The sequence below is a fragment of the Plectropomus leopardus genome, chromosome 9, assembly GCF_026936395.1.
Source record: "Plectropomus leopardus strain MGB_pleo_1.0 chromosome 9, ASM2693639v1, whole genome shotgun sequence".
Lineage (NCBI taxonomy): Eukaryota > Metazoa > Chordata > Actinopteri > Perciformes > Serranidae > Plectropomus > Plectropomus leopardus.
Window position 1 is genome coordinate 8,161,854 of NC_142184.1, and position 16,498 is coordinate 8,178,351.

General features: G+C 38.7%; 2 protein-coding genes across 4 annotated transcripts; one reads left to right on the top strand and one right to left on the bottom strand.

The window, feature by feature from the left end:
• The first annotated feature begins 543 nt into the window (after positions 1–543).
• On the top strand, positions 544–5,815 carry LOC121946861 (matrix metalloproteinase-19-like). Of its 2 annotated transcripts, XM_042491661.2 has the most exons (9): positions 553–1,056; positions 1,666–1,754; positions 1,884–2,014; positions 2,108–2,320; positions 3,611–3,856; positions 3,927–4,022; positions 4,158–4,322; positions 4,446–4,573; positions 4,654–5,815. In XM_042491661.2, exons 1-9 carry the CDS (start codon positions 913–915, stop codon positions 4,891–4,893), a joined length of 1,452 nt encoding a protein of 483 aa, XP_042347595.1. In that variant the 5' UTR covers positions 553–912; the 3' UTR covers positions 4,894–5,815. The 2 variants fall into 2 exon arrangements, with proteins under 2 accessions (XP_042347596.1, XP_042347595.1); XM_042491662.2 differs by lacking the exon at positions 3,927–4,022 and having other exon boundaries at positions 544–1,056.
• Positions 5,816–5,828: 13 nt separating this feature from the next.
• On the bottom strand, positions 5,829–13,884 carry LOC121946862 (transmembrane protein 198-like). Of its 2 annotated transcripts, none has more exons than XM_042491664.2 (5): positions 13,686–13,884; positions 11,292–11,581; positions 7,944–8,519; positions 6,637–6,764; positions 5,829–6,463 (listed from the first exon to the last, which is right to left on the bottom strand). In XM_042491664.2, exons 2-5 carry the CDS (start codon positions 11,437–11,439, stop codon positions 6,314–6,316), a joined length of 1,002 nt encoding a protein of 333 aa, XP_042347598.1. In that variant the 5' UTR covers positions 11,440–11,581; positions 13,686–13,884; the 3' UTR covers positions 5,829–6,313. The 2 variants fall into 2 exon arrangements, with proteins under 2 accessions (XP_042347598.1, XP_042347597.1); XM_042491663.2 differs by having other exon boundaries at positions 6,637–6,767; positions 13,686–13,882.
• Positions 13,885–16,498: the final 2,614 nt, after the last annotated feature.

Here is a 16,498-nt window from a genome sequence, read left to right on the forward strand (position 1 = left end):
GGCAGGGAGCGCCCGTGTGCGCCTGTTCAGTTTACAGATAAAAGATGCTTTTCCTCTAATGAGAAATCAGGGATTGCTCTGTGTTTTCTGGCATTAAAATTGAACCAGTGGTTAAATTTAGTAACTGTAATTGTTTTAAGCACGTCTGAGTCTCGTCCCCATCTGTCCGCTCACATTTAATGAGCTGCATCTTCAGGAGGCGTTTTCTGTCTCCATTCAGAGGACGATTTGTAGCGATGGTTACACGGGGGCGTCATTGTTTTTCATTGAATGGGCTCCTACATTGTGAACAATATAATAAGCTGTTGTGTCGTGGAGGAAGTGCGGTTAGTTGTTTTCCTCATAGAGCTGTAACCATGAAGCGAAAGAATGTTAAGATTGATGTGAAATATTGTTTCACAAACATACAGCTGGAGCATCTGTCGTGTCGTCTGGAAAATAATTTACCTTCAAAGTGTTGCAGCTTAATTAATTATCAATAAAGTTTCACCACAGTGACACGAGTCTTTATAAATCATCCCCTTTAATACATGGTGGGAAGACAATCTTTTTTTAGAGTTATTATTTAATTTATTTGCTTCCTTTGACGTAAACAAGATTACTCGGAAGTTATTCTTATTCGCTTCAAGACAAATGACTAAATGATGGTGTAAGAAGGCGCAAACAGGCTGTTACTGTCTGAAATATGTTCTGGCTTTTGTCGTCCACGCATCACATTCTTGTAAAAGGTTTATTATGTGGCTTTGAGGCCATCCTGGACAGACTCTTGATGGTATAAAAACTGAAAACCTAAACTGAGGAACTCGCTGCAGCTCTGACTCAGGGACGACAGACACTCAGAGGACTGAAGCAGATGGAGGAGCTGCAGTCTCCAGCGATGCTTACAACGAAACACAACTTGATTGTTATCAGATGAAAAGTTTTTATTTCCCAACAGAGATGGGAAAAAACCCAAACTGGAAAATGGAATATAAGCTGGAGTTAATGTTTTTTCTTGTTCTGCTGTTAACAGATTCATGCGTCGGCCTGAGCAGAAGAGAATTTACAGACGCGGTGGTAAGAAAATGCAGAAACGTTGTGATGCTGCAACTTAGACCTGCTGAGAAGTTTATCTTTCAAAACTGCAAAAACAAAAACTCTGTTCAGGTATTTCTTGGAAGCAGGACTCAAACAATGTCCATGATTTTTGAGTCTTACAACTGAATATTGTTGCAGTGTAAAGCTGCCTATAACTGAAGCTGCAGCGATTACTTGATGAATGTAATAGTTTTCAACTAAATTAATTGGCAGCTAATTTAAAAACTGATTAATCAGTTTTTTTTAAGAAAAAACAGATGAAACTCTCTGATTTCAGCTTCTGCATACATACACTATAATTATCTGACTGATATACAGTAGGCCGTGTTACTTTGCAGATTCAGATTTTACAAATAAAACAGGTAATTAGTTAATAAAATAAATTATACTGCTGTGAATTTAAATACCCAACATTGTATTAACTAGTTACTATAAGCTTAGCCTTAACAAATATAACAATTTAAGTACAGAAACTTTTAAATGCTGATGACTTGGGAGTTTTTTGTATTGTCGAAGTATTACTTTTGTATCAGTAAATGATTAAAATACTTTTTTTCACTACTTTTCTAATAAGTGCTCATTCTTTAGGCATATTTAAGGAAGTATGGTTATCTGCACATCCCCCTGGACACTGAAGGCCAAAATCATCCACCTGAGGAGATAGCTGAAGCTCTAAGGTGACTACGTTTTGTCTGTTTTTAACTGTGTATGCTGGTATCTTAACATGTTCTTCTGTTCTTCCCCTCACCCCGGGTTTGTTCATTTGTATCACTATAAATGCAGTAACATTTCGTCTTTCATGTCAGAATCTTTCAGAAAGTGACAAACCTGCAAATATCAGGAAAACTAGATTCAGCCACTCTGGCGATGATGAACAAACCTCGGTGTGGACTGGAAGACTCTTTCGATAGCAAATCTCTTAAATATAGAATTATGGGTGAGTAATTGCATTAATGTTACGAATCCAGATTCGGATTGTTACTGCAGTATTGCTTGATAAATGTCAATAATGCATTTTCTAATTGAACAGGTTACTGGCGAAAGAAGATGCTGACGTACCGGCTTCATAATTACACCCCTGACTTGGGTCTGGGGAAAACCCGTTTGGCCATTCAGAGTGCGTTTAAGTACTGGAGCGACGTGTCACCTTTGAGGTTCAAGGAGCTGCAACGAGGAAAAGCAGATATCAAAATCTCCTTTCACAGAAAAGACAAGACGTGTCCAGTTCCCTTTGATGGACGAGGTGGGAACAAATTTCTTAACTCGTAATGTCCTCCCATTTGCCATTCACCTTTTGTCCTCTGGGGTCATTTTGACCCCGCCCTGTTTTGACTGTTATATAAAGCATATTGTATAAATTGCAAATCAATTCTGTGTTACACCTTTAGTCTTACTTCAGTCCAACCCATTACCACACATTTTTCCCTTTGTTTTGAAATTTAGGGCCAATAGACCTTGCTTTCCTAAGTATAAAAAACGTATTTTGATTTCATTTGGGGTCAGATTGACCCCTAGGACAACACGAGGGTTAAAATATTTTTTAAAATGTGACAATCCCTGGATGTTTTAAAGAAACCACTGGAAGTTTTGTTAACGTGTTACTTTTAAACATGTTAAACTGTTAAAGGGACAATTCACCTCAAAATAATCATTAAAATTGTTTTACTTCCTTCACCCGTTGTGGATATCAGCTGCAGAGATGTCTGTCTTCTCTCCACTATAATGGAACTAGAAGGCACTCAGCTTGTGGTGCTCAAAGTGCAAAAAAATCATTTGGAAAAACTCAACAGCAATGTCTCTTTCCAGAAATCCTGACCCAGCTTCTCAACAGCTGGTAGGTGTAGTTCTGTAGAAACTCTGCATGAAACTGTTCACAACAAGGTCTGTGGATTATCTTGAATAACCGGGTCATAATTTCTGAAAAGAGGCATTGCTGAGACATTTATTTATTTATTTATTTAACCTTTCTTTTAGCCAGAAAAACCTCTTGAGATTAAGAATTTCTTTTTTTAAGATCAAACAAAACAAAACAGAACAGAAATACAAAATGAAAACATGTAACTCTAAAACAATATAAAACATAAAAAGAACACAAAATGAATTTACCACAAGGACGAACTAAAAAGTATGTTAATGTATGCTATAAGTAAACCATAAAAATAAGGCAGTTAACAGACCAGTTAAGATACAGCCTGACATTGGCATGTAGAAGATGAAATGATAAAGTCCTGCAACAGTGCTTAGAAACGGCCAAGAGAAACCAATGAGTGCAGCTTTAAATTTCAAATGTGGTTTTCAGTGCTTTGAGGCTCACAAGCAGAGCGCAACAAGTTTTCTATTATATTGGAGAGAGAGCAGACATCTCTACGGCCGATATCTCCAACACGTGGCAGCTCACACCAAAACAATCTAGACTGATTAACAACACTACAGGTAAAATATGTATTTTGATTTTAAGGTGAACTGTCCTTTTAAACGTCTGCTGTATGACACTTGCAACAATGATTTGAAGAATTCCCTCTTTTTCTTCAAGGTCATGTTTTAGCCCACGCTGACGCCCCTGAGTCAGGCATTGTGCATTTCGACGGCGACGAGGTGTGGACAGAGGGCAAGAACTCCGGCTCAAACCTGAGGATCGTCGCAGCCCACGAGATTGGCCACGCTCTCGGCCTGGGCCACTCACAACACTACAGCGCACTGATGGGACCTGTTTACAACGGATACCACTCCGACTTCAAACTACATCCAGATGACATCCGAGGGATCCAGGCTTTATACGGTAATGTCAGAATCTCAGGGTATGTTTTTGATCTTTAAAGTATCATCTATGCAGCGTTGTACCTTTTCAGGAAAGCCAGAGAAGACTCCTCCATCCAGAAAACCAAGTCAGTTTGTACCAGGAGTCCCAGATCCTTGCAAGGCCACTCTGGATGCAGTAATGTTGGGTATAGAGACTCTGTTGCTGTCACACTGCATGCAATATAGGACAAAAATAAGTCTCTGTATTTTGACATTCAATTGGTAATTTATGAGCTGCATCAACTTACGGCAATGTTTTCTCCCTAATCGTGTCCCTGCAGGTCCTTTGCGTAAGACATATGTCTTCAGTGGTCAGTACGTGTGGACCAAGTCCAGCTCTGGCTACAACAGTCCAGTCCTGATCTCTGCACTGTGGAAGGAGCTGCCAGGGAGCCTCAATGCAGCTGTTCACTCTCAGCGGACCGCCAAGTCCTATTTTCTGAAAGGTGGATTCATTTCATAGTTTAGAATATTTCTCACAAGGGTGTGATGAACAATGCTGGCGAGAGTTTAACATTTTAAAATGCAGTGTTTAAAGAATACTTTTTTTTCTCTTTACTCTTTTACAGAGGACAAATTATGGAGATACACAGGCTTTAAACTTGACCACGGCTTCCCCAAACGTTTGACCAGCATCCCTGCTAATATTGATTCAGCCTTGTACTTCAATAAGAATAAAAAACTCATCTTTTTCAAAGTACGTGCAAATTTTTGTTGAATATCATAATATCATAATATACTTTCTGTTGAATATCTGTTTCATTGTTTTTTTTCCAGGGCTCTGGATACTGGCAGTGGGATGAAACTGGCCCGACAGATTTCAGTTCATATCCCAAACCTGTTGGACAACTTTTCCACGGGGCACCCAGCAACACTGATGCTGCATTCACATGGACAAACGGCCATATATACTTGTTTAAAGGCACTGAGTACTGGCGTGTAGACCAGCAGCACCGAGCAGTGGAGAAAGGTTATCCTCTGAGCACCGCGGCACGTTGGATGCAGTGTGACGACTGAACCACCAGAGGCCACCAGCGACTCAACACAAACTTTATCCTGCACAGTGATTTGGTATAAAACCGGACAGACTTGCCTATTTATTTGAATCCTGAATCTATTGTGTGAAGAGTCAGAGAAGCATTATTTTTTTCTTTGAAGACACACATTGCATGAAATCACAGAGAATACATATTTGCATGTTTTGGTGTTTCTATTTTTGTTTAAATTAAAAAGTAGTTGCTGGCATACAGGCAATGGAATAAGAAAATCAAATACTTTGTGCTGAGTGATTCAGTAAGACTGATGTTGTTATCTATGGGCAGGCATCTATTATATGTAACATATAAGCTTTTTTCATGACATTTTCACTGTAACTGTAGGAAAAGCACAGTTATTATTATTAACGTTAGTGATGGCTTTGGCCTGCACAAGTATGTCAGTTATTCAACAATTTATTTTATTATTTACGCCTGTGCTTTTCTCACTGTAACACGTCAAAATGTCTTCCATGAAAATGCCTGATTGCATGACTGAATGGCATTAAGCACCCACACACTGTTTTGGGAAAACAGTATTTGTATCTGCCTAATTCTTCTGTTAGTTTACCACACGCAAAGCTTGCAAAGCATCTGCTAACTAAACTAAGCAAAAAAACAGGGCCACAGTTAGAAACAGAGACCTATAACTGGTTCATGCTTCATCATGTCACTGAAACACCGAAAAAGTTTAGGCAAGCTTAATTTTGTTAGCAGCACATCACACCTGTCAGCAGCAGAAGAGGACCTGCTCCCTCCGGAGATAGGAAGAGCTTGTTGTAAGCTTATGAAAAGGTGTTTACGCACACATAATTATCAGATTTTTATTCCATTTCGACTGATTTTTGTTTCTTTAAAAATATTGTTTTAATGGACATTAATATAAGATAATACTCCAAAAACAACATGCTGTTAAGCTGTTTTTTTCTTGTCAAATCAGTGATTTATTGGTTTATTGTCCAACAGTGCCCATTTTTTTATGTACAGCACATCCTAGTTTATTTGCATAGGTTAGTATGAATTCATTGTTTATAACCGTAAAATTTCAAAAAAACTGCAACCCAACCTAAATCTAGACACACAGCATACAGTGTTTGGAGGAAAAACGATTATTATGCCAGCCTGTTAAACACAAAGTGTCTGTGAGATAAACTGCTGATGATCATGAGTCTGATGACGGTGCATGTTGTGTCATCATCGTTTCGGGTGGGATGATCTCAGAACATTTAAAATCACACCGTATGCATGTTGATGATTATCTGACAAAGCCGGTTAAAGTGGATTCATGCCGCCAGTCAAAGTGGTTAAATTATTTCCAAGGAAGTGAACATCTCAAAGGAATGTTCAATTTTCAGTACATGATAACAAAGTCCTGGGATGCAGATATTCGAAGCCGTGCTCCCTCAGACTGTACAGACAGGCGAGGCAGCAGTCAGAGGCACCATGGAGCCCGTCTCAAAGTCAAAGTCTATTAGAGTGTGTGTGATGGTGCTGACGCTGCTGGTGGAGGAGCCTGTTCCCATCTGGCGCTCCTTAAGGCTCTGGAGGTAACTCTGCAACAGGACAAGGACACTTGGTTATTGCACTGGCCATCTACTGTCATTTCACATGATGAGGCCATTTCTCAAGCAATCAGAGAGAAATGAAAATGCTGATTGTCATGGCTGCACTTCGCCTCTCTGAAGAGGTCAAAACTGAATGACTCGTTACAATCTCAGCCACTGACCGGTGCTAGGACGTCCCCGGTGTAGCGTTTCAGTGTTGGAGGTCTGCGTCGACGATGTGGTGGTTGAGGTCTTCTTCTTGACTCTCTGTATCTGTACTTCTTCGTATGTTTCTGCTGTTTTTTGTGTGCTGCTGGAAAGCATTGAAAGGGGTGAAAAAATAAAATAAATCATGAGTACATCCTATAAAAGACAGTGGTTTTGAGCTTGTATTTAAAGGCACAGCCCTCCCTAAAATCAAAATTCCACATTTTTCCTCTTACCTGTATTTATCAGTCTGGAATATTCTGGTTGGTTGAGTTTCAGAGTCTTAGAGATATCAGCCATAGAGATGTCTGCCTTTTTCCAATATAATGGAAGTAGATGGCACTCAAATCGCAGTGCTCATACCGGCCAAAAAATACATTTAAAAACACTAAACAGCAATGTTTATTTTCAGAAACATGACCCAGTTACTCAAAATACTCTCCAGGACTTGTTGTGAACAGTTTCGCCCGCCAGCCCTGTCACTGTGCAGAATAGCGTACATTACACACACATATACGCACTAAAACAATCTAGACTGCTAAACAGGACTATAGGCGAGAGGAAAGATGTGTATTTGGCCGGTTTTTATCATAATGATTCAGGAAAAATCTGTAAAATAACAGTCTGTAGAACTTTTTGCTACGTCATTAAATTGAAAGTGTTTGATCATAATAATTTATCACATATCTGAAAATAACTGTTTCTCTGCAAAACCTGTTAATGTATTTATTTATTGACTTTATTCGGATTATTTGCAATACTGTACTTAAATTTCACAGTTTTTGTTGGATATCTATCTTTACCACCATTTGACCCTTTTTTGTAAAATTTTTGTTTTTGCACTTCAATCAAATTATGCTACAATATTTGACTTTAATTTATGTTTTTTGTTTGCAGTCAGTCATCTTTTTTTCAGTTCTCATAGTGCACCACTGAGCTAACTAACGTTTCAGCTCAGACAAGGAGGATGCCATTAACGTTTACATCTCGCGCTGTCAGAGCATGAGCCTGAGTAGATGCGCGCTTTCCCCTGTGGTGATGCGGTTAGCAGGTGTAGTTCAGTAAAAAGAAAATAGTCCCTACATAAAACAACAAGCTCTGTGGATTGTCTTCAGTAACCAGCTCAGAAATCTCCAACACTCAGCAACTCACACCAAAACAATCTAGACTGATAAACAGCCATAAAAGTAAAAATATTTTTGAATTTGGGTTGAACTGTCCCTTTAACACAAAACAGCATGAGATTGAATCCATCAGTTAATGCAGACTGAATTAAACTTACCTTCTGTGTGTGATACTCCTTTGGCAGTAAACCCCCATTGTACCAACACACCTATCAGACCCAGAACTGGCCATATCCCAGTGATCGCCCAGTTAAACCAGCAGAATGGACGTGGGACGCCTTGACAAAAAATATCATAAACCTGATCTGGCAGTATAAACATCCCAACCAGGTAATCCACACACAGCATCACAGTGGCGGCTCCAAACACAGCTGTGTAGACGACGGTGAACAGTTTCTGCCACTGAAGTGTGAAGAGAGACGTGACGATGCCGGCGGCCAGCACGACACTGACGGGCAGCCACACCGGAGTGAGGCTGTGAAACTGTCCGATGACCAGCAGGATGGCGAGGGAGAGCAGGCTCCCAAGCTGCAGGCCACTGAACAGAAGTCCTATCGTGGACACCAGCATGGTCATCAGCCCGCAGAGGACGCCCACGCCCAGGCCGATCCCTGCCTTTGTCTCTGACCCCAGCTGGGCCTCTAACAGGGGCTCCTTGTGGTACAACAGGAGAACAGCTGCTGAGCCAAACATGAAGCCAGAGAAGAACATGACCATCTTGAAGCAGCGGTACCCTGGAAAGTGCGATAAAAACAAAGTTAGGCTTGATTAAAAAAAAAAGGGAGAGAGAGAAAAAGTACTGCTATTTATGCTCAACCATGTATTCAAACTCTTACTGCAAAGAGCCAAACACAATCATATGCTAAGACCTAAAATATAGCCACAAGTTTTATGTGGTTTCAACCCAGTCATCAGAAGAAAATGTTGACATTGTTCGTTTCAGCAAACCACGGACACATTACATTTGCATGTTTCATAAGTATTATATCAACTTGAGGTTATGTAGCCTACTTCTTACTTGCCACCAAAAGAGGCTGTTTTTTACTGAGACATCCTCTGTGTTTCCAGTTGGGATTGTGCCGCCAAAATCTGGTATTTTCAAACCAAAACACGATCTTTTCATGCCTAAACCTAACCTCACGTTACCCAGTGTTTCTGAAAGGTAAAGTTTCAATGCATCTGCAACATAATAATGTACAACCATCATATATCTGCAGTTTTCAGAAACTTTGCAGTTAGTACTGAAAAAAGTAAACCTGAGGAGTCAAGAACAATCACAGTCATTATTTAGACTCCGAATATGATTTTTCTCGACTTCATATGCTTACTTATGGTCCGGACTCTATAATATATATATAATTTTTTTTTCACAGTATTTTCAATACAGAAAGAGTTTTCAAAGGACATTCTTACTCTAGATCATTTAAAAATAATCATCTTTGCATATATTGCACATTTTACTGTTTTACAGCAAAATTTGATGCTACCCATATTAATTCCAATCACAATGACTCAAATTCAGTGATAATCATAACAGTGTTTTGATATTTATATGACTTTGAGGCCAGGATTTGACATACAGCCTGGAATTTTGAATTAAGCAAATGATAAGTCTAAAAATTGTGAAAATTGGAAAAAAGCAATTTTAAAACACTGTAAATGCGTTTTTATTGTAAGCTAAAGGAGGAGAATAACAGCCTGCTTTTAGTTTGGATACTAAAACACTTACAAAATTGTAGCATAGACTGTGACTATCCTCACAGGCCTCACATGTAAGTGCTCAAAACCCTGAATGGTTGCATAACACTACGGCAGTACTTCCAATGGTTTCTTGACTTTTAACTGAAAGCTGGCCAGAGTACCCTGCTGATGTTGACGGGTCACACGTTGCTGAAATATATTTCATAAGCGTATTTGTTCCAGTATTCGTGTCCAGCTCCAGCATCTGTCATTAAGACTTTTATGTGAGTTATATCAGCACTCAGAGCTCTGACGACTCTGACTGCCTCCGCCTGCACCACTGAAACTGCTGTTTTTCCTCCAAATTATTAATTATTTACAGTCGTAAAAATATGCAACACTGGGAGAGGTAGTGCAGGAAAGCAGACTTTAGGCAGCGTGTGTGTTTGCATAATGTCACATGTTTTGGGTCCAGAGGTCACACACCTCCTAATCAGGCTCACAGTTTGTGTTTGTTGGATTTGTGTCCACATATTTTCTCAGTGGAAACAGAGACAGAAATAAAGCTTTGTTGAACTCTTTTCCCTCAGAGTGCTTTTTTTGGTCAAATCTCGCTTACAGTATTGTTACTCAACATAAAGCTCTATAAACTGGTATTACATGGAAACTCTCTAAAATTACAACAGAACTCAGTTGTGGAAGAAGTACTCAGATCTTTCACCTAAAGTAGTATTATCTCTCTTTTTGCACTCTTTCTCTTTCCTTTTTGTCATTATTGTAATCTAATTGTTATTTATGACATCTATTGCATGTCTGTCTGTCCTGGAAGAGGGATCCCTCCTCGGTCGCTCTTCCTGAGGTTTCTACCATTTTTTATCCTCATTACAGGTACAGGTTTTTTTTGAGGGGGGGTTTCCTTAGACGATGTGAGGGTCTAAGGGCAGAGGGATGTCGTATGCTGTAAAGCCCTCTGAGGCAAACTGTGCTTTGTGATAATGGGCTTTATAAATAAAATTGACTTGTTTTGACTTTTTTTAATGCCACTTGGAATTAATTTTAAGACGAGTTTCCAATAACAAAAATTGAAGGACAATTTTATTTTGTCCAAATATTTATTATGACATAAAACATGAAAAATCTTACTTACCATCTCTGAGCATATTTAAGATTTTTGAAAGATTAATTTAAGTCAATCTCATGCTAATGAAGGCCTTATTTTTAAATTATTGAATTCAATGCCTTTTTAAGACTTTAAGTAGCCGTGGGAACCGTGCTAACCACAGGTTAACCATAGCGTTGTTGAAACAGTTTAATTATTTCCGCTACATAATATTGTGCAAATGTTATATATCTGTGGTTTGCAGAAATATAAAAAAACAAAATTTTATTTTTGATTGAATATTTTGCTCTGAAATCTGGTCCAGTAGGAGGATAAAGAAGCAGAAGTACCTCAAAATAGCACTTACAGTACTTGAGTAAATGTACTTCCTTGCACCACTGGAACTCAAATGAGCTTTTGTCAGATTTAACACAATGACACAATCGAGATGCTTCAGTGCAACAGGTGGCACTTTATTAATGCTGCCCGTGTCATATTCAGACAGAGGACTCCCCGTCTGCTCCAGCTTTGTGTTTATCCATCCTAAAACCCTGACAGCTTTCAGACACCTGCCACTGAGGGTGTAAGCAGTCAGGTGAGCTAATGAATCTTTCAGAGACACATTGAAACAGTGGACAGCAGGGACAGATTGAACTATAACTGTCCTTACTGCTATAATTTGTGCACAGTCACATTTAGTATTAGTTCTGGTGTTGTGGATACATACCAAAAAAGGTGTAGATGAGGCCAAATGAAAGGCAAACGGAGCAGACAATAGATGGGATGACATCATACTTGGCGTTAATCTCAAGCGTACATATGTCCACCTCAGCTAAGCCCGGCTCCTCGGTAACATATAGTGAAGTGACTGCCATCTTTGAGGATTAATACTGCTGTTGTGTTGCTGTCCAGCTGGTTTTTGTTCATTGACTGGGGGAAACGTTCTCCATGTGGCGTTCAGGAAAGGAGGAAGCTCCTGAACGAAGCACTTGTACTAAACTATTTCCTGTTGTGCACCTGCAAAAAGAGAAAAGAGGACAATGTTTTCAGCTTCTATGGCAACATGAAGTCAGATCTTTTCAGTTTATTTTCCAGGCTGATAACTTGAGAGCTTAATCTTTAAGTTTTATGAACATCCTGAGAAGTAATCCCTCTAAATTCTACTTTTATTTAAGTTGAATTTAAGTTGTTATTTAAGTGTATACATGAGAGGATATGGCTCTTTCCCTTGTACCAGTTTCCTGTTCAGGAAGCAGAGAAGGAAACTGGGGAACCCGTCTGAGTTTAATGTCTCTCTTTCCTTGTTCTTTTGTGCGAGAACAGGATACAGATGAGGAAATGACCTTATGGCTTGAGACCATTGTCATACAGTTTTATTGTTCTGACTGGTAGTTAGGCACTCTGTTTACTGAACAATACAACAAAAACAGCTGAGAAAAACAGTAAGTGGTGTAAGACGGACTCAGATATTTGACTTAAAGGTCAGCATGTAGAATTTATGGGATATATTGGCTAAAATGGACAATAATATATTAAGTATGTTGTCTTTCGTGTATAATCGCCTGAAAATATGTCTATGTAGGGAGTGCGCCATGTTTCTAAAGTAGCCCAGAACAGACAAACCAAACACTGGCTCTAGATAGGGACATGCTTGTTGAATTTTATTTAGGTAAAAGTACTATACAGTATTAGCGTCACATTATGCTTAAAGGGGACCAAAATTACTTGTACACATTATGCATATTTGCCTATTTCAGATTAATATATAACATTATTAGACTAGAACTTTTGATACATCACTTTAAAGTTACAGCTTAAAGTAATTTTAATTACTTTATGTGTGTATGTAACTTTTGAATTTCCCTCCTGAAAATTCTTTCTTTTAACATATACCATTATTTTGATTTACATGGTGATTATATTTTGTATCAAAATCTCTCTCTAAACAAAAGCGATGTCACACAGTACCCAAAACTGCTCTTTTAAAAGGTACAGGTGCTATTCAGTGACTTTGTCAAATAGTGCTTTATGATATATGATATATATGATGCTATATGCTTAAATGGTGATTAATAATACCATGGATGAATAAACATGCTTCCAAATGACATTGTTACTTAATATATAATTATCATCATTAATATTTCTCACAAATTATTTGCTTTAAAGACTCATTACCCTTAATTAAATGCTAACTGAGAAACACATCAGGCCTAAATTGACTTTTCTAACCTGGACTATTTCCATGCACATGGAGCAAAAAGGTTTACAGCTATTACTTTATTGTCTTAAGCTCTGGAAATACTCTGTATGGTATTTTAACATAGTGTTTTTATGCTTTCCCTAGTAAACTAACTGAAAAACCACTAGAGAACCTCCAAAGAACAACACAGATCTTAGAAGGTACACTTTTGGTCCTGCAGCTTGTTTTTATTTAGTTAACTGGTGAAATAATTAGTAGAGAACTTCTGAAGAACCGTACAGGGGCTTAATAGAAACCAAAATTTCCAATTTTTTTCCTCTCAACTGTGGTAGAAAACACATTTAAAGTAGCCAAAAATACGTTCAAGTACCTCAAAATTGTGACTACTTGGGTAAATATACTTTGTTACTTCCCCCCACTCACATATAAAATGAAATACTTTATTGAAATATATTTCTTTTTTAACTCAAGGACAGGTAAATATAACTAAAGACATGAATCACGTTTCCACACTGCGTTGGCTCATAGTGTAACGGCTGTCTAGCTCCGGTGTTTAATACTGTAAGGACGCTATAAGCCGTTCAGGCAGATCTCACGGTCAGCAAATGGAATTAGAGGAGCTTTAGCAGGTGAGCGATCCTCCTGTCTGTTTATCTAAACTCTGTGTCCTCTCGTAAAGGTGAGCGTGAAACACAAAAACACTTACACTTTCTGACAGGTTCCTAGTATAATAAGAATTACTGACTGCAGAGTGGAGGATCAAAAGCTGCTGAAACTAAATTACATTTCTGTAACTTCTGAGGCGACAGTATCATCAACAATATCAATGGATTTCCTAACAGAGTATGTAATAAAAAACGCAGTGATAAATCTCTCTAAAATAAAAGCATGAAATAAAGAGATAATATTTCCACCTACCTGGAATGAGGCATATCTTCACAGAATAAAGGGGATCGTCAACAGAGAAATAATCTTCAGTTGTCAAACTCCATTGAAGCCAACAGCGAGCGAGCTGTCAGAGTGGCTGTATGGTTTCCTCTGTGAGCTGTGGGCGAGCCTCAGCGTCCGACCTGTGCACATGTGAACAGCTGACGCCTGACTCTGAGAGGGGGACCATCTGCTCCCAGTGACAGTAGGCGGCTGCTGCCAAGTCCAAGGCCGAGCCAGCTGAGAGTCCAAGCTCTCACTAACTAACCGTGATCCTACTGGAGCCTCGACTTTGTCTCCACAGCTTTATTTCACTCCATGTGGCACTTTTAATTGAGGTTAAAGTTGGCTTGAGGAGAAAGAGATATTACTCTGACGCCAGTTTTAACCCCTAAAATGTGTTTTTCTTCAGGGAATTTCCTAAAGAATCTAATTTAATCCTCTCGTTATTGGACAGACTTTACAAGGAAATTACTGTACATAATAAATCCAGCTATTCCTCAGAGTCTCAGGGTTTTCGGGTGGATTGTCATGAAATTTGCCTTTTCATCCATTTATGACCAAATGTGTGCAAATCTAATATCAATCCCATCAGCCACGGCTGTACTGTGTCTGATTCCATTTAGAAAATATTAGCATGAAACCAATGTAAACAAGTACATTTACACAAGTACTTTGAGGTAAAAGTATTTCCATTTTACATGTCTTTACACAGACAAATATTTGGACTTTTTGCTCCACTACAGTTGTCTTGACAGCTTTCGTTTTTTAATGTTTTACACCCTTCCTGTCCAGGGAAAACCAAGTATCTCTAAATTTGATGTTAAATGTTTGTGATAAACTGTGTTCTTTCATGTGATGAGAAAATTCTCCAACTTTTTCAGCTGAAAAAACTTTTAAAATATCCTCCTGGATCAGCTGGAAAATGCATCATCACAAATCTGAAAACAGGGGTGTTTTATGACACCGTGAAAACTTTTTAGAGTTTACATTACGCTGCAAACATGAGATCTCATGGAATATTATGCAATATGTAGATTAAACTGCCCAACAGGATATAAAAGTTAAAATGAGCACAACCTTAAACATTTGTAGCAGTAAAATGCAACACACATATTAAAGCATCAGTAATATTGATCCAGAAACATCAGATATCATATGACAAAATTTTACTTTTACTTTTGATATTTCAAACACATTTCGCTAATAATGCGAAAAAGATACTTTTTTTCAAGTAAGGTTTTGCATGCAACTTTGCTTGTAGGAGTATTTTTACAGTGGGATTTTAGTACTTTTCCTAAAGCAAAGAATTTGAGTGATTCTAACACCACTGATGCAAAAACACTAAATAGTGACATGAGCATGTTAGTGAGCATGTTAACATGGTGAAGGCAGAATTTATCACAAACATTGCTGTGCAAGTACAGATAATGCACCACATATCAGGCTGGTGAGCACAAGGCAACAAGGAAAGGACCCAAAAGCAGAAAGTCCAGACAGAAAGTAGTGACGATACAGCACATGAGCTTACAGGCATTCAGGGCTCAGATTTTGGAGTTCAGGTGGCTGGAAGAAAGACACGAAACAAAAGGCGAACATAATGGAGGGCTGATGAGGGACACTGGAAAACAGGTGAGCTAGTGGAAGTGAGTCAGGTGAGTGGGACAGGTGGGAAAGACTGAGGACATCTGGTGGACGGACAGAGGAGATGCACAGAGCTTTGGAAGTGAATGTGGCTGAAGGGAGACACAGGACTGACGTCTTGATAACACAAACACAAAAATGTAGTGTGCATTTTATGTGATTGGCCTTCCAGCCACACACAAACTGTGATTTAGGTCACTGAAAACAGATCTTTTGTAATTAACACTACAGAGGTCACTGCTGGTTCTAATACGTGTATATATTTTATCTGCAAGGCAACTTAATCTATGACAATACTTTGTTATTTATTAGTCGGTTGATAATTTGTATTAACAGTTTGAATCTGTGTATTAACTAAAGCTATAAGAAAAATGCAGTTGAGTAAAAAGTAGAATATTTTCTCTCCAATATTTTGTGGAGTGGGAGTATAAAGTTACATAAAACTGAAATATTAATGCACTAGAGCAAAGTACCTCACAATTTACTGAAGTGCAGTGCTTGAGTAAATGTACATAGTACCATTACACCACTGGTGGTCACACCATGAGCTTTACAGTCATATCAGACATGTAAAGTGTAGTGGTATTATGATTTGAATCAACTGATTACAGTCCTTTAAAACATTCAATCAAGTATGAGATGCTCTGCAAAGATTACTGTTTAGTTCAGTAATATTAAAGGCCGTTACTGTTAAGCTAAACTCTTATTCACACAGACACCACACTGTCATAAATCTATAAGTCTCATCTGTGGTCTGAAGTCCAAAAGCTTATGAGCAGCAGAAACATACATGTGTTTTCAGCCGAGCATGACAGACCTCAGATCCAGTCACGGGTTGAATTAAGGCACAAGCACAACAGCAAATGTCACAGGGGGACGGAGCAGATTAATAATGACAGCAAAGATTGTCATAACTGCAGGGACGCTGAGCTGCAATGAGGTTGACAGAGCCGCCGAAATGAAGCTGTCTGGAAGAATTACGTTCCTTTTGTGAGACGTGTAATAAAGACGGTACCGGCTTGTCGTTCTTTCATCAGTCAAATACGTTTTTCTATTGTCCGCTTCAGAAGATCAAAGGAGAGACGTGCTTTTTAAAAGTTGAGAGATCAGGCAGAAAACTGAAAAAAGCACTTTGTGAGAAATGTTGGAGGAGTTATTTG